Source organism: Prunus persica, chromosome G1 (genome assembly GCF_000346465.2).
Source record: "Prunus persica cultivar Lovell chromosome G1, Prunus_persica_NCBIv2, whole genome shotgun sequence".
Classification (NCBI taxonomy): Eukaryota; Viridiplantae; Streptophyta; class Magnoliopsida; order Rosales; family Rosaceae; genus Prunus; species Prunus persica.
The window spans coordinates 9,681,153-9,699,697 of NC_034009.1; the positions used below are offsets into that span (position 1 = coordinate 9,681,153).

At 39.1% G+C, this 18,545-nt stretch overlaps 2 protein-coding genes across 2 annotated transcripts; both read left to right on the forward strand.

The window, feature by feature from the left end:
* Positions 2,875–5,039, forward strand: LOC18791991 (probable pectinesterase/pectinesterase inhibitor 21). Its single transcript, XM_007222331.2, has 2 exons — positions 2,875–4,096; positions 4,191–5,039. The coding sequence occupies exons 1-2, from the start codon at positions 3,067–3,069 to the stop codon at positions 4,883–4,885; spliced, it is 1,725 nt and encodes a 574-aa protein (XP_007222393.1). The 5' UTR covers positions 2,875–3,066; the 3' UTR covers positions 4,886–5,039.
* On the forward strand, positions 15,192–17,552 carry LOC109950229 (zinc finger MYM-type protein 1-like). Its single transcript, XM_020568414.1, has one exon. The coding sequence runs from the start codon at positions 15,192–15,194 to the stop codon at positions 17,550–17,552; it is 2,361 nt and encodes a 786-aa protein (XP_020424003.1).

Genomic DNA, 18,545 nt, shown 5'->3' on the forward strand with positions numbered 1-18,545 from the left:
CAGGGAGGAGAGAGAGCACAACTTGACTGAGTAAGAAGGAATCTAAATGGGTGCTTGTCTAAAAGCAGTAATAAATTTGGGTGTGAGGAACTTGCTTCCAAAGGAGTTAGAGATGGAGCCACCCACTACTCACTATTGTAGTTAAGAATGTTTTTTCATGCACCATTTGGGAAGAAAATTTGAACAATTAATCTGCATCCACATTTACAGCTAGGGCTCGTCAATGGGCCAAGTCGGGCTAGCCCGGCCCAAATTTAATGGGCTTGGGCTAGGCTGGGCTGGGCCGGGCTTTAAAGAGAAGAGAGAAAATATCGGATCGGGCCGGGCCAAGTTTTTTTAAAAAATTCAAAGCCCAAGTCCAGCCCATTAGCCAGGCTTGAGAAAGGCCATCGGGCCGGGCCGGGCCTAAACAGTCCTACTTCATTCAAAAAAAATCATAAACTTAATCATAAGGGCATTTTAGTCCAAATTTGAGATTAAACTCACTTAATTTCAATATTTTTACATCAAACCAAATTCATAAAATACCCAATAAAGTCACACAACTTATAAGATTTTCCACAAAAATAATAAAATCAAGTATTATTTTTGAGGTTGTTACATAATTAGATCGTAATACATTTTAAGAAATAATTTTTAAAAATAATAAGTATCAAAAAAATATTTTTTTAAAGGATGGTATGAATAAATATGCAAATATTTGGTGATGTGTTCAAGAAAAGCCTGATTATATTTGGTGGTACGATTATGTTTCGTGATATGATTATATTTGGCGATGTGATATGTTGTTCATCTTATATATATATAATTGTTGAATTAATAATCGACACAAATTAATGTGCTAATCATCCAATTATAAACTAGGAATGAGTAAAGATAAGTAAATGAAATGAAACAAATTATACATGTGATTTAAGTGATATAATCCTAAAACTAAATTCATATTTATACATAATTATATATGTATACGGGCCTAACGGGCCGGGCTTTTGTGGGGTGGCTGGGCTGGGCTTTCTTGGGCTTAATCGGGCCAGGCCGGGCTTCAAACGCCCAAGCCTAGCCCAGCCCAAGGCGGGTCGGACCATCTCAAAGCCCATAACGGGCCGGGCCAGGCTTTTTTTCGATGGGCTGAGCGGCCCTCCATTGGCCCATGAGCCAACAGGCCAAATGATGAGGCCTATTTACAGCCTATCAGAACCCATTTGAGTTCCAAAAACCTAAAAACCTTCCCTTTCTCTATTTTGTTTATTTCATTAGCTTTTTTCATGCGTATTTGTGTCAGTGGGACATACAAATGGAGATGTAAAAATTAATGTATATCTAAGTTTTTTTTTTACATTTTCCGACGAGACTTAGATTTACAACTTCAATATTCCGGCCCATTGAAGCTCTAAATAGTACAACACAAAAACCATGAAAGAAAATGTGGAGTTCATCGAATAGTACAACACAGAGAAAAAGTGGGATAGATGCATAGAGGAGGACGAGAAGATGGAGTGAAGAGACTAAGAATGATGAAGGAAAAAAATTGAGAGAGATGGAGTGGATGCTACTCAAGAGAAGAGATGTGCTGAGGTTTTTAACAGTAACACTTTTATGTTCTTCTTTTAAAAAAATAAAAATAAATAGCTGGATGAAATCTATTAAATACATTCATTATGCATTATTAAAACAAGAAGCATTCTTGCTTTGGTGGTTTACGGTGTGTTTGGATGAGGGAAATAAACTTTGGATTTTGACAGAAGTTGTAATTTCTAAGAGCATCTCAAGCATCCTTTTCAAAGACTTTGGGACACTAAAATAGGTGAGCCACATCAGCAAACCTTATCAACCCACTCACCAAACTGGGACTCCTCATTGACTCTACATAACATATTTATTAATAAAGCTTTGGAACAACAAAACTAGTGAAAATGATGTATTATTATTTAAATATTGATATGATATTGTTAAATCAAATTAAATATTAGTTTTTGATTAAAAAGAAGAAGAAAAAAAGTCAAACATTGAATTAATTATATTGAAGAGGTTGTTGGAGGTTCAAAATAGTAAAGTAGCAAATTTTACTCTTCAAATTATCACATAGGTCAACAAACCACAATTTGAAGAGACTATTTGAGATGCTCTAAATTGACATAAACCGTGTTTGGATAACAAAACAATGAAATTTATAAATTCCGCATGAGAAAAAATATGGAATTTGGAAGTCATAAATCCCAACTTTAAATTCTATCTAAATAGCACTCATTTCTAAAATTCCAAAAGTAGAGATTGAGTTTTAAAAAAATAGAACTTTACAAATAAACGTTAAATTACGTGTTTAAATTCGTTAGCCAAACAAGAAACTTTACAAATTCTACCACATTAATTTTCATCATTTTATATTTTATCATTTATAAATTCCTTTCTATTTATAAATTTCGTTTTTTTCATTAGTTTGGCCAATTTTCGGGTTGATTTTCCCGGCCCTATAGGTAGTATGTTGGGCTCAAACAAAGGTACATATATATGGGAAAAAGATAAATGTAATATACATTGACACAACGGTTGTGGTGGCCTATACTTCCAAGTAACCCAAGTGAACAAATAAAAATCGAATGGATCAGAAAGTTGATGACCTTGACTAGCTAAGGTGGGTAAACATAAACATTCTAGCCATGCACTGGTCATCCACGATTGAAGGGAGCCAGTAATAAAAATTACCAACCATTTGTAATGCTTCCCAAATTTGGACAAAACACACAACGACTCCTAATTTTGTTGTGACTCGTGAACAATGATCTCCCCACCTCACAATCCTTAACAGAAATAACTGTCATTCTGAGGCCCCCTCCCATATAAATACCTCCATAACCCAACACTTTGAAAGCAGCAAGGGCACCAATAAGTATTATCCAGTGCCCCAAATAAAGTGACCCCAACAGCTCTGCAGCAACTCACCTGAAAAAGAAATAAGAAGTTCCCGCAACAAAAATCCTTTTGTTTAACCCTTCTTATTTTCTTTTTCGCCACCAGAATCCTTCTTAAAAAATATCTATAAATTAGTTATTAAATATATTATTCAAAATGAGCGGAGGAGAAGTACAGAATAAGAAAAAGATCGCCATCATCGGCGTCTCCGCTCTGATTCTGGTGGCTATGGTAGTTGCTGTAACTGTTGGGGTCACCGTGTCACGGCACAAAGGCAAATCCGGCGGTGAGCAAACATCCACGTCGACAAAGGCGATCCAGTCGATCTGCCAGCCCACGGACTACAAAAAGACCTGCGAGGACAACCTGTCCAAGGTGGCCAGCAACGTCACCGACCCAAAAGAGCTGGTCAAGGCAGGGTTCCAGGTCGCCATCGGCCAGCTCCGCGAGGTCATCAAGAACTCGACGACCTTGAAGGAGCTTGCCAAGGACTCCAGAGCAAACCAGGCCTTGCAGAACTGCAAGGAGCTCTTAGAGTATGCCATCGACGATTTGGGTGACTCGTTCGATAAGCTGGGTCCCTTTGACTTCACCAAGCTTGATTCCTACGTGGAGGATCTCAAGGTCTGGCTCAGCGCCGCCATGACGTACGAGCAAACTTGCCTGGATGGGTTTCAGAACACCACCGGTGACGCTGGAGCGAAGATGAGGCAGTTCTTGAAGACATCTCAGGAGCTCACCAGCAACGGCCTTGCCATGGTAAGCGAAGTGTCCACGTTGTTCAAGGCTCTGAACATCAAGACCGGGCGCCGCCTCCTCCAAGACGCTGCCACGGCCACTGATGAGAATAGGTTCCAGAGGGCTAAGATCATCCCTGCTTGGATCGACAACCGAAGGCTCGACCTCGCCACCGCCACTCCTCTGACGCTGAAACCCGATGTGGTGGTGTCCAAGAAGGGAGATGGCAAATACAAGACTATTAACGAAGCCTTGAAGGACATCCCAAAGAACAACGAGGTGAAGGTCTTCGTGATTTATGTCAAGGAGGGTGTGTACGACGAGCATGTCTTTTTCGATAAGCACATGACCAATGTCATGCTTATCGGAGATGGCCCTACCAAGACCGTTATCACCGGTAGGAAGAACTACGCCGATGGTACCCAAACGTACCAGACTGCCACAGTTGGTAAGTACAACGTTTTGACATATGCATGTTATATTGTTAGGATTTTAGAACTATGCCTAGTCTCACTCATTATGTACATTATTATGTTTTGCAGCTGTTGTTGGAGACTACTTCATTGCCAAGGACGTCGGATTCGAGAACACAGCCGGAGCCATCGGACACCAAGCCGTGGCTCTGCGTGTGCAGTCAGACTTGTCCATTTTCTACAACTGCAACATGGACGGGTACCAAGACACCCTCTACACCCAAACCCACAGGCAATTCTACCGCGACTGCACCATCAGTGGAACAATCGACTTCATCTTTGGGGACGCAGCCGCCGTCTTCCAAAACTGCAAGATGATCGTCAGGAAGCCATTGGAGAACCAGGCCTGCATGGTGACAGCCCACGGTAGACTCGACATGCGCTCACCCTCAGCTCTCATCCTCCAAAACTGCACCATCTCCGGCGAGCGTGGCTACGACAAGGAACTCAACAAGGCCTACTTGGGCAGGCCATGGACGAGCTTGGCTAGGGCCATCGTCATGCAATCCCAGATCGATGACGTCATCGCTCCCGAAGGGTGGATGGAATGGACCGGTACCGCAAATCACAACACATGCTGGTTCGGTGAGTTCGGAAACAGGGGAGTTGGTGCAGAGCTGAGCAAGAGGGTTACGTGGAGCGGGATGAAAAAGCTTACACCTGAGCAAGCCGCCGATTTCACGGCTGGCAAGTTCATCTTCGGTGATAGATGGATTCTGCCCAGCGGTGTGCCTTACGTTGCTGGCATGATGACCGGAGTGTAGATAACGATGAGAATCCATCGTCATGTAGACGGTTTTTAAACCGTCGTGAAATCGATTGTCATCTAAATTACTGCCGTTGTTACAACATACCACGTCATCTTCAACTAAAAACCAACGTCTAATTAATATAAAAACAGAAAAAAAGGCAAATTTCGATAAGCATAGACAACGCTCTTAGAAACTTCGCGTCGTCTGAATGAGATAACATGATACAATTTATCAACCTCGTGCAGTAACGTAGAGTAACAATGACAAAAACTATTAACTTATCGTCGTGTAGAATCGCTGTCATGACAGTACTTGAAAATAAAGTGTCATGGTTAATCAAGATTCCACAGCGCTTATGGTATGGAACAACGTGAAAATGTAGTAGTAATGGCTGTAAATATGGGAAGAACGATATTATGATCTACTACAACCCTAGTATTTATATGGCTATCGTTGTTACTTTAACTTACCACAACGCGAATTATATAAATATAGACGTGGTTCCTCCCTCTATATGGCATTGATAACACCGATATCGTCGTGAGAATTTTGTTAGACTACGTCAGGGATCAGCCTACTGACGTTCAGAAGAACTTTCACGATGGATCTTTAAACTGAAATGCATTTTGTGATTCTGATAGATGACGGTAAATGTATATGGAAGGTCGTAGTGAATTCGTTAAATACGTCGTTTGTACCCTTTACCGTAGTATTATTATATTTGAAATGTCGCATCTATGAACAACTCCGTAGTGAATACGACTCTGATAACACCGGTATCATCATGTGTATGTTTGTTAGATGACGGTAGGTATCAACTTACCGATGTTCAAAAGAACTTTCACGACAAATATTTAAACTGAAATGCCTTTTGTGGTTCTGATAGACGACTATAAATATATATGGAAGGTTGTAGTGAAGTCCTTAAATACATTGTTTTGTACCATTTATCGACGTGTTATTATATTTGAAATATCACTTCTACGAACAACTTCGTCGTGAATACGGCGCTGATAACACCAATATCATCGTGTGTATGTTTGTTAGATGATGACAAGTATCAACTTACCGATGTTTAGAAGAGCTTTCACAAAAGATATTTAAACTGAAATGCCTTTTGTGGTTCTGATAGACGACGGTATATATATACACACACATACATATACATATGGAAGGTCATAGTGAAGTCGTTAAATACGTCGTTTTGTACCCTTTACCATTGCATGTTTATATTTGAACTGTCGCTTCTATGGAGAACTTCATCGTGAATATACAGTAGTAACGGCTGCATATGACCGTCGTTGTTTGATTATTATGTACGATGCTTTCAACTAAATGACAGTCATGTGTGTTAACCTTTAGATGTCAATACCTACATTACGATCGTGGTCTGATAATAAAAAAGACGTTATTTTTCATTCAGCGTCGCTAATTGGAATTCGATTTTATTTAATTGACATATTTTTTTATTTCAAATGGCGGTTTTTATTTAGGTACAGTTGTTTACCATCGTCCATTCCACGACGTTTGTTAAAAAAGGACGTTGTGTATCATTTAGATGTCTGTTTTTGGAATTTGTTAACTAGACCGTCGTATTTTATATCTTGAACCCAGTATTTTTAATACTGAAAGTGTTGTGCCCAAAACCTGCATAGTGAAAGTAAAAAAAATAATGTCATACATTACAATTTATTACAAAATTAATGTCATACAGAGCCATTTAGGGCATAACTAATGTCACACATTAAAACCATCATTCAATCCATATATTTTCACTTCCAAACTTACCAGCTAGTTCATCAAATGTGCCAACATTTGGCATCCTTCTGGTAAATGGCTCACACTCAATTCTCACATCACCTAGCACGTCATCACCAATAACATTATTATATTCTTTATTAGGCATTAATAAAACTACCGACCAGATCATTACACCTTTCGTGTGGTCGAAACTTACCCGACACTTACCCGACAAGGAATTTCGCTATCTCAACTATAATGCGTTGGGTTGTCAACAAAAAATACTTGTTTGACTTAAGAAGCCATAACAAATTGGTCATTTCTATGTCCAATTTTACTCAGATCTACAAGGGTAAATCCAAGTTCATTGACTACAAGGCCAGAAACATTACCTATCCAATCACACCTAAAGATTGGAATTCAAAAAATTTGGTAGTCAAGGCCCCAAATATCTTGAATGACACCATAAAAACCTATATTTGAGACAATCAGGTTTTTATCCTTGGCACTTGCAACTTGCGCCTTAGTGAGTAAATAAACTCCACTATTTTGAATAGTCCGGACATCATCTTGTGCCTTAGTGTTAAATTTAACACATTTACTAAGATAGCTCTTATATGATGGCACTGCCATGCTTAAACCAGCTGTTAGCCACCTCAAATTTTCTAATACGCCATTATTATCTTTCCTATTGAGTTCACTTTGAACCTGCAAGTTAATCATATCTCAATAAAAATAATAGGCTTATTTACTGCAGTGTCCCATGAAACTATGGTCAAATCTCAGATTGCCCTCCAAAAGTTAAAGTGGCTCATATTTCCCCCTTGACCAAGGTTTGGTGTTCCACTATGCCCCCTACCGTCATCTCCATCCATAATTCCGTTAACATTGATGACGTGGTAGGGTTAGATTAGTAATTTTATATACATGGGTTCTTTATCCACCTCCAAGTTGGACAAACAAATAATAAAAAATAATTTATATTTATTAAATACTTTTAAAAAATAAAAATGAATTATACAACAATTTTTTTTTTAAAAAACAGAAATTGAAAGAAAAAAAAAAAAATTCTAGCCCAATCGCCTTCCTCACCCTCCCAGCCCCTCATCCCCTCTCTCTCTCTCTCTCTCTCTCTCTCTCTCTCTCTCTCACACACACACACACACACCCTTTACACAATATTCTCCATCTAAGCCCCATCCTTACCGCATGTTCGACCTTCCTTGACCCATCCATCCCCCACAACCACAGACCATCTAACGGATAGTGGTGCAAGGAGCGGAGTGATGAAACACAAAAAATCAACCCATAGTCTATGCTGAGGACTCGCCGCAGGAGCAGCCGAACCCGGCTCTGAACCCGCACATGAATTCGCAGTCTCGACAGTCACCGCAGCCGCCTCAAATTCCAATTTGCGAGTCCATTTCTCGCGAGACTGGTCCAATTCGTTCAATTGAGCCCAGTGTTGTTGAATATCAAAGAAGTACTCGTTCATACCTCGAGTCTTCTGCTTTTGATTGGCTTCAAGGATCGATTTTTCATGCTGGGTTTGAACAAACTCTTCTTTCTCTTGCTTCTGTTCCTAGCCCACCAAAATCAGCAACATAAGTATGTCACTCATTGGGCTATTTAATGAACCTACAACTGAGGAGATGTGGGGATTTGGTGTAGGTACTTTTGGGGAGGAAATGAGCTGAGTGATGAAATTGAAAGGGTAGTGGTGGTGTTTGTAGGGCGAGGCTGAAGTGCTGGGAGGATGAGGGAGATTGGATCTGGGCTAGTTTTTTTCTTCTTTCAATTTTATGTTAATTTTTTTAAAAGTATTTAATAAATATAAATTATTTTTTATTATTTGCTTGTCCAACCTGGAGGTGGATAAAGAACCCATGTATATAAAATTACTAATATAACCCTGCCACGTCATCAATATTAACGGAATTATGGATGTAGATAATGGTAGGGGACAAAGTGAAACACCAAACCTTGGTCAAGGGGGTAATATGGGTAACTTTAACTTCCGGGGGGCAATATGAGATTTGATCATAGTAAATAAGCCTAACATATACCTTAAAGCGTAACCATTGAATGAAAGTGTTGTTGTGCTTATCTTGAGGCTACTTTGTTCACTTTTTAAATTTTGGATAAGTGGTCTTGATGTGGACTATATGTTCCTTACGGAAAATTTAAGCATTACAGTACCTTGTATATAATAAAAATATAAGGGATAATTTAAAACATAATGAATCAAACTCATACTCGATATAAGGTAAGACTTCCTCCGAATTCTGCAACACATATAGATGTGCTAAGTTCAACTAAGCTCAATGGGCAACCTGATAGTGGCTAAGCTCACTGAGCAACCTGATAGTGGCTTTGAAAGTCCTATTTTCTGGCTTGATGGCACTCCAATTGTACTAATATCAAATAAATGCTCGGTGCAAAACTCCGCAGCTTTTTTAGCTATACACCCCTCAGCAATGCAATTTTCGGGATGAGTACGGTTATGAACATACCTCTTTAGCACTTTCATTTATGTTTCAAACGGATACATCCATCTAAAATAAACTAACCCACATAGACGAACTTCTTTGACAAGACATACTACTAAATGAACCATGATATCGAAGAATGAAAGGGGAAAGTATTTCTCAAGCAAACACAAAGTAACTACTATATCTTCTTCCAACTTATTTAGCTTGAAAACATCCACCGTCTTTGCACATATAGCATTGAAGAAGAAGTATAGTCGAGTTATTGCATACCTTGCAGGCTTCTCCAAAATAGAACGAATTGTCATAGGAAGCAATTGTTGCATCAATGTATGACAATCCTGTGATTTAAGGCCAAAAAGTCTTGAATCTTGTAAAGATACAAGATTTTTTTTATATTTGAAGAATAACCCTCATACCATAGAAAGAATTCCAAATCGTTCTCTTCTATGCCCTTGACAAATTCCAAGGCCCTGGAGGCAAGCAAGTACGTCTTTCTCCGTACTAGGGTTGCAAATCAGTCTTGACCCTCATGTTCAATAAATCTAAACGAGCAGCAACCCCATCTTTATTTTTTCTAGGGATCTCCACCAACATACCAATGATATTATCGCAAACATTCTTCTTAATGTGCATAATATCGAGGACATGCCTTACATGAAGGTATTTCTAATACTCGATATCAAAGAATTTTAACTTCTTCTTCCAACAAATTTTGTCACCAATATTTTCACCTCCACTTTCCCCTTTTTTCGAGCCCCATTAGTAATTAATACCTTCAACCATTTGTAGCACTTCTTCTCCGATTAATGGCTCTAGAGGCGTGTCATATTCCGGTTTTCCATTAAAAACTGCACGCTACCTCCAATATGGATGATATGTTGGTAACCATTTTCTAGGCCCGATGTAACAAATTTTGTGATCATTTTACAACCTGTGACTAGGTGTATTATCGCCGCATATTGGACAAGCTTTATATCCTTTAATGACACAACCAGATAAGTTTCCAAAGGCAAAAAAATCATTAATTGTCCACAATAATACACCTCTTAGTGTAACGTATTCTCCTATGTGTGCATCGTACATTCCTTTAATCTCATTCCACAAAGCTTTTAAATCATCAATCAAAGGCTTTTAGTAGACGTTTATATCATTTTCGGTCTGTTAGGATAGGAAATCAATATGATCAACATCATGAACTTTCGTTTCATGCATAGCCATGGTGGGAGATTATATGTAACTAAGATAACTGGCCAACAACTGTATCTGCTACTTAGAGAACTGTGGGGATTGAATTCATCAGATGAGAGAGCCAGTCTTAAGTTTCTCGACTCTTTACCAAACTCGAGCCATTTATCATCCACAAGCTTCCAATTCGGGGAATACGCTGGATGAGACATTTGACCATCAATTGATTTTCTATCAGCATGCCAAGTCAAACTCTTAGTTGTCTTACTTGATTGAAACATCATTTTAAACCTTGGAATTGGTGGAAAATACCACACCACCTTCGTTGGCACACCCTCTTTCAAGATTGAATCTTTGTCTTCCTTCCACTTTGAGATACCACAAGTATGACAATTAATTGAATCTTCATAATCCTTCCTATACAAGATGCAGTCATTGGGGTATGCGTGGATTTTCTCAAAACTCTTCCTTAATGCAGACAGTCTTTTTTGCCTCGTATATAGAGGAAGGTATTGTATTTCCCTCTGGAAGCAAATCTCCTTAAAATATTAATAATTCTTTAAAATAGACATCACTCATCCCATGTTTTGCTTTCAAATTATATAACTTCACTAATGCCGAAAACTTGGTGTACTTACTACAACAAGGGAACAAGGGTTGATCTCCATCCCCAATCACATTGGCAAACTCATAAGGATCAGATCCAGTATCGCCTAAATCATTATCACTCATCTCTATTTCTTCATAAACAAAACTTTACTTACTTTTGTCATCTTCTTCCACATTTCTACTAGCATTAGTAGTTGATTGTCAAAGGTTCTCTGTGCCATGTCCAAATCTTAGAGCTTTGGTCAACTCAATTAAAGTATAAGTGGTCCTTTATAATTTCAACCCCAAACAATCGCATATTCCCACATTTAACACATGGACATTGAGTATGTGTTGTATTTCCAAGATTTTCTACAGCAAAGTTCAAAAATCCTCCCACTCCTAACTTATATGCCTTCGATCTTCTATCCGCATGCATCCATGAGTTATCCATCTCCCACACTATACAATCATATATATAATAAGTGAAAAGGCAAGCAATGACTGTCACTAATGCAGATTTCACATAATATAGTATATATATTTATTTATTTAAATTAAGTAATACAATTTCAGACGACGGTATTTACAAAACGATCGTCATATTATAGTAATACAGATGACGGTTTCTCCAATAACCATTGTCTTTAAGCTACCAAAACCCAGAAAATGAATCTTTAAAAAAGCAAAATAAATTTCATACGACCGTACCAACGTATGACGACAATACATACGACGGTTTTTTCCAATTTCCGTCATCGTAGGCTACAAAAACCCAGAAAATAAATCTCTAATTCCCAGTCCTTTAACCCATACCTAACCAAACATATATTAAGAACTCATAACAGAGAGTTATTACCTAACCAAACATATATTAAGAACTCATAACAGAGAGTTATTACGAAAAGCATGCAAACATTAAATCCATTCACAAAATCCATTCCTGATTCATAATAATAGAGAGTTATTATGAAAAGCGACAGTTTCCAAGAACCCATCGTTTCCAAAACATATATTAAGAACCCATAACTCCCAAAACAAATGAAATCATTTATTGATTTAAGAAGCATGTCAGATTAGGTTGGTACTTAAGAACCCATAACTCAATATTATTAAATGATTTAACAAGCACGTGAGATTAGAGTTTGTACTTACAGGTAGGCATAGCTCAGAGAACATCACCAATGGTTTGAGAGTGAGAGTAAAATGTTTTCGACGGAGGATGGAGAGCGAAATCTTTAAGATTAGTGTTGAACCTGTAACTTTGGGATAGCCATAATATCGCAATCATACAGGTAGAACGAAGAGATTGAGTGGTTCACCCATAAAATCGGGCTACATCCACTGATTGTTGTATTTGTGTATATATATATATATAGGCCAGAGCCTTTACAAATGGGAGAGGAGAGAGATCTAGAGGAAAGGAGATAGAGCTGCCGAGAGCCCTCTCTTCTCATGGCTCCCTCCCTATTTTGGGGTCCCCTTTCAGCAAGAGGAGAGAATCCCTTTTGTAGGAGAACAACCCCTTCAGCAAGAATAGCTTCTTGGCTGGGAACTTTCAAGTAAGACCAGTGTTTGGCCTAGCTGAGCACACATATGGAGATAATAAGTTGTATTTTACCTACAAAAGGGTGGTACAAGGTAGAGAAGGTGTCGAGCTGAGCACACATGTAGAGATAATAAGGCCGAGCCGAACACATATGTGAAGATAAAATAAGGCCGACCCAAGCACATGTATGAGATAATAAGGCCGAGCCGAGCACATATATGAAGATATAATTTTCCCTCTCTTTAAGCATGGCGAGATATATTGAAGATAGTATGGCCGAGCCAAGCACATATAAGGAGATAATATTTTCCTATATTTTCCTTATCTCGCTTTGACTATGGAGGTACAAGGTCGAGAGTGTGCTGCTTTAGCCATCTCAGTCTCGACGTAGTTCGGGCCGTCTCGGTCTCAATGTCGTTTGAGCCATCTCGGTCTCGATGACGTTTTGAACCTGTGATAGTATAGTGGAGAACCCATTTCATGGGCGAATATCTTTTGTTGGCGAGGTACCCCTTTGTGGACTTAGTTGTTCGACGATGTAGTAGCACTCCGGAGAATGTTTGTGCTTAGCCGAGCATTGGGGCAGTGTATATGTTAATTTCCAAGCATCAGAGAGCTTCCATTGAGGAATCCCTCAAATAAGCTTATTTGAGGGACACCCCTTGTAGGCCCCACTCCGGATTATATTTCACTAATCCAAACCGCCTATTTTGTAGATACTCATTCAAAGATCATCTCTACAAAAAATCACTTGAATCCGATATCATGTGACCACTCAATTGAGTTATTGAAATTTTAGTACTTTCTTAAAGCACCGTATTCATTGATTTTGTAAGACACAATTGGATGTCGAAACGGTTTTCGATTTGTCTAATTTTTTGTAAGGATGATCTATGAATGAATACCTAAAAAATAGATTGTTTGAATTATTGGGAAAAGAATTATAGATTACCCTAAAAGGCGTCCCTCAAATAAAATTATTTGAGGGATCCCTCAATAGAATAGAACTGTTCTAAGCATATATATATATATGCATATTTTAACATTATTATCGGGCAACACTTTGTGCCTTTCTCAAAAGACCACATGACTACTTTTGGCATATACCATCATTATTTTTTTAATATTTTTAGAGATTAACATGATTTTAATGTAAAATGGGAGGAGATTTCTTATCTCTTTATTCTATCCCTGGCTGAGATAGGAGCAAAGTGCATATGTCCTGGCAGCATCAAGATATAGAGCCCATTTGGGCTTGCGTCAGTGGTAGGGATGGGTGGTGTTACTAGCTGATTTCTAGGCAAGAGAGATGGGGTACCCCATGAGAGAAAGGCAGGCAGGTGCCGAGCCGAGCTGTTTTTCCTTTCTCCTTTCACATGTTGCCCTTCTGTCTGAGTAGGGAGAGAGTTTCTTAGTCTTTTTGAGAGAGAAGAGGCATGGGTGCACCAAACTTAGTTGCCCCATGTCCCAAGATTAAGTGGGTCTGGTCGGCAGCGACGGGACCTGGTCAGCAGTAGCAGTAAGATCTGCTCGGTAAAGATGGGATCGGGCCGACGGAAGTCACGAGATCTGGTCGGCAACTATGGGACCTGGTAGGTGACGGTGGTAAGGTCTGGTGGGCAACAATGAGACTAGGTTGGCGACAGTGGTGACGTCTGGTCAGCAAGGACGGACCCACAGTGGGGTCAATGGGGTCAAACGACCTCATGGAGTCCATGGAAGCAAGCTACAAGGTAGCTTTGAAATGGGGTATGACCCCATGAGAGAGGGGATCTGCAGACAAGAGGAAGAAGAAGATGAACAGGGGGCTGTGTTCTGTTTCAAAGGAGCTGGCCAAAACGGCGTCGTTTTGGCCCAGCTTCTATTTTTTTTTTTTAAAACAGACTGGCCAAAACGGCGTCGTTTTGGACTAAAACGCGCTGGCCAAAACGGCATCGTTTTGGACCAGACGCGCGAATTTTTTTTTAAAACTCGCTGGCCAAAACGGCGTCGTTTTGGACCAGCGAATTTTTTTTAAAAACCCGCTGGCCAAAACGCCGTCGTTTTGGACCAGCGAAATTTTTTTTTAAAAGACCTGGCCAAAATGACGTCGTTTTGGCCCAGGTGTTATAAAAAAAAACACAGATCAGTTTCTCTTCTTCTTCCTCCCGAATTTTCTTCCCAAAACACCTATTTTCTAAACCCTCATACCTAAATCCCCAATCTCCACCCCCACAAACCTTTAACCCTCTTCCCCACCAAGCCTTGAAGCCCCAAATCCTCCATTGTCGCCGCTGCCAGCAGCTCCACCATTTCCAAAAGCTTGCCTCCACTTCCACCACCTCACAATTCAAGGTAAATTCTAACTCTAAACCTAAATTACTTAAATTGAAATTGAATTTATGATTGTATTATATTGTTTAGATTTATTGGATGTTTCATTTATGAATTTTTTGTGGTTAATTGGTATAAATTTGATGTTGTTTAGATTTATTGGATGTTTCATTTATGAATTTTTTGTGGATAATTGGTATAAATTTGGTGTTGTTTAGATTTATTGGATGTTTCATTTATGAATTTTTTGTGGTTAATTGGTATAAATTTGGTGTTGTTTAGATTTATTGGATGTTTCATGTATGAATTTTTTGTGGTTAATTGGTATAAATTTGGTGTTGTTTAGATTTATTGGATGTTTCATTTATGAATTTTTTGTGGTTAATTGGTATAAATTTGGTGTTCTCTTGAATTGATTTTAGTTATTATTTTGATTAATTTATGTAGAATTATGGAAAGATTTTTTAAGAGAAAGTCATCATTGGGTAGTTCGGATAGTGTGGGAAGTTCAAAAACTTCAAGTTCAAGACAAAGTGAGTTAGATGAGGTTTTGGCTAATCTTCAGGCAGACCCGGGACTAAGAATTCGTATGATTGAGTATGATGCTAATATTAGAGATGAGGTTCGAAGAGCATATCTACAAAAAGGACCTTGTCAACCTAGAGGTCATTCTTTCCCACAAAGTAATATCTCAGAACTTAATCGACGCTTCATTCCCCAATGGTTTGGTGAATTTGATTGGTTGGAGTATAGTGTATCTAAAGATGCTGCATTTTGTCTTTATTGCTATCTCTTTAAATCCAATTTTGAACAAGTGGGTAGTGAAGCCTTCACTGGAGCAGGGTTTAAGAATTGGAAGAAAGGGAGAGAAAGAATGAAGGTGCATGTTGGACCGGTTGGTAGTGTTCATAATAAAGCTAGAGAAGCCTCTACAAATTTGATGAATCAAAATACACATATTGAAACGGCTGTGAGCAAACACTCTGAACAAGCTCGTATGGCATATCGAAGATGCTTAATTGCATCAATCAAGTGCACTAAGTTTCTATTGAGACAAGGTCTTTCTTTTCGTGGAAATGATGAAAGTGCCACTTCAAGCAATAGGGGAAATTACTTGGAGTTATTGCAATTCCTTGCAGACAATGATGAGAAAGTTAAAGAAGTTGTGTTGGAAAATGCTCCGGGGAATCTCAAGTTAGTAGCTCCAAAGATTCAAAAAGATATTGTGAATGCATGTGCCGGGGAAACACTTGATGTCATCATGAGTGGTTTAAAAGATAGATTCTTTTCTATATTGGTGGATGAAGCACGCGATATTTCTGTGAAAGAGCAAATGGCTATGGTGTTGCGTTATGTGGATGACAAAGGGCATGTAATTGAGAGGTTTGTGGGGGTTCAACATGTTACCGACACCACTTCAAGTACACTAAAGGATGCCATTGACATATTCTTTTCTTCCAATGGTTTGAGCTTTTCCAAGTTACGAGGACAAGGTTATGATGGAGCTAGCAATATGAGAGGTGAGTTGAATGGCCTTAAAACAAAGATTTTGAGAGAACAACCTTGTGCCTACTATGTTCATTGCTTTGCTCATCAACTTCAACTAGCACTTGTTGCCGTAGCAAAGAAGAATATTGATATTGCCTCTTTCTTCACAACCACTAATAGTGTGGTTAACCATGTTGGAGCATCGTGTAAGCGGCGTGATGCACTTAGAGCACAACTCCAAGAAGAACTTGTGATAGCTTTTGAAAATGATTGTCTTATAACGGGGCGAGGTTTGCATCAAGAAACAAGTCTCATACGTGCTGGTGACACACGATGGAGCTCACATTACGGTACCATTATTAGCATCATTTCTATGTTTTCATCTGTGATTCATGTGCTTCAAATGATTATTGATGATAATCCCAATGATAGTGCCGGTGAAGCAAATAAGATTCAAAGGGAAATGCTTACTTTTCAGTTTGTGTTTCACCTATTCTTAATGAAGGCTATATTAGGACTCACAAATGATGTGTCACAAGCATTGCAAAAGAAAGATCAAGAAATTGTGAATGCAATGGCTTTGGTGAAATCATGCAAGGAAAAACTACATTGGATGAGGAATAATGGGTTTGATGCATTGGTTGAAGAGGTGTCTTCATTTTGTGACAAACATCATATTGATGTTCCTACCATGGATGAGCCCTTCGTACTTCCAGGGAGGTCAAGGTGTAATGCTCCAATAAAGACAAATCGTCATCATTATCGTGTGGAGCTCTTTATTTATGTCATTGACGAGCAACTTACGGAGTTAGATGATCGTTTTAATGAGGTAAATACTGAGTTGCTTATTTGTTTGGCATGTTTGAGTCCAAATGATTCATTTGTAGCTTTTGATAAACAAAAGTTACTTCGTCTTGCTCAATTTTATCCTCAAGACTTTTCTTATGGGGATCTTTTGGCACTTGATGATCAACTTGAGCTTTATATTCATTATGTGAGTTCGAGTAGTGATTTCTCTGACTTGCACGGGATTGGTGATCTTGCAAAAAAAATGGTGGAGACAAGGATGCATCGAGCATTCAATTATGTGTATTTGCTTATTACATTGGCTCTAGTTTTACCGGTTGCTACTGCTTCAATCGAGAGGGCATTCTCCGTCATGAATATTATCAAAGGTCCACTTCGGAACAAAATGGGAGATCAATGGTTGAGTGATAGCTTGCTTGTTTATGTTGAGAAGGATGTTTTTGATTGTATTGAAAATGAAGCTATAATGCTACGTTTTCAAAATATGAACCTCGTCGTGGCCAATTGTAATTTGTAATGTTGTTTTTTTACATGAATTATGAATGAATGTACTCTAGTTTTATTTTCAATGTTATTTTAATCTTTCAAAAAAAAAAATTAAACTTTTACACTATGACCCCACGACACAAAATTCCTGGGTCCGTCCCTGCTGGTCAGAATCAAGGAGTGACAGAGGCAAAGTTGGGTGGTTGGTGGAAACGAGCCCATTTTGTCACTGCGCTTGGCAGTCGGGTTGGCCATGCAAGGTGGCGGCGACCATGCAAAGTGGTCGGTGCTCATCCACGGTGGTCGGGTCTGTCATGCAAGGTGACGGGCGACGATGCAAAGTGGTCGGCTTCCAGCCACGGTGGTCGGCTTCCATCCACGGTGGTCGGGTCGGGTCATAATTTAGTTTATGTACCGACACATAATAACAATATCATAAGATATTTTGCTATGACAACCCATCACAGGTATTAAGTTGAGATATTATACCTAGATATTTATGTTTAGATATTTATAGAAATAAATATTATGCAAACAGATATTTATGCAAACAGTACATAACAGATATTTTGTTGGGATGAAGATATCTTGTAACAGGTGATCTCATTCGAGAGGAGAATAGAGTGTGAGGAGGTGGCGGCTCTGTTTTCTGCAGAAACAGAGCATTGCAGAGAGCTGCCTCCTTTTGTTTGTTTCATGTTTGTTTCCAAGGATGGGAGATTGGAGCGAGGCTTTGATGGTGGAGTGGATGTTGAAGCAGATGAGAGCTATGTGACCATTTTTCCATGACGAGGACAAGGAGCTTGGTGGTGTTGGGGGGTGTCGACAAAGACCCCAACAACTACCTTAACTTGGATGCTATGATTGTGAGTGACTGGCGTGGTAGCAGCGGTGGTCGACGTCGACAATCGAGCCGGTTGCTGCTCCAGTGTTTCTTCTCTTCATTGTTTTGCTTTGGTTTTCCCCCCACCGTGCCAAAGGGAGAGGTAAGAGAGGATACGTACCTCTTGTCTCAGAAGGGAGA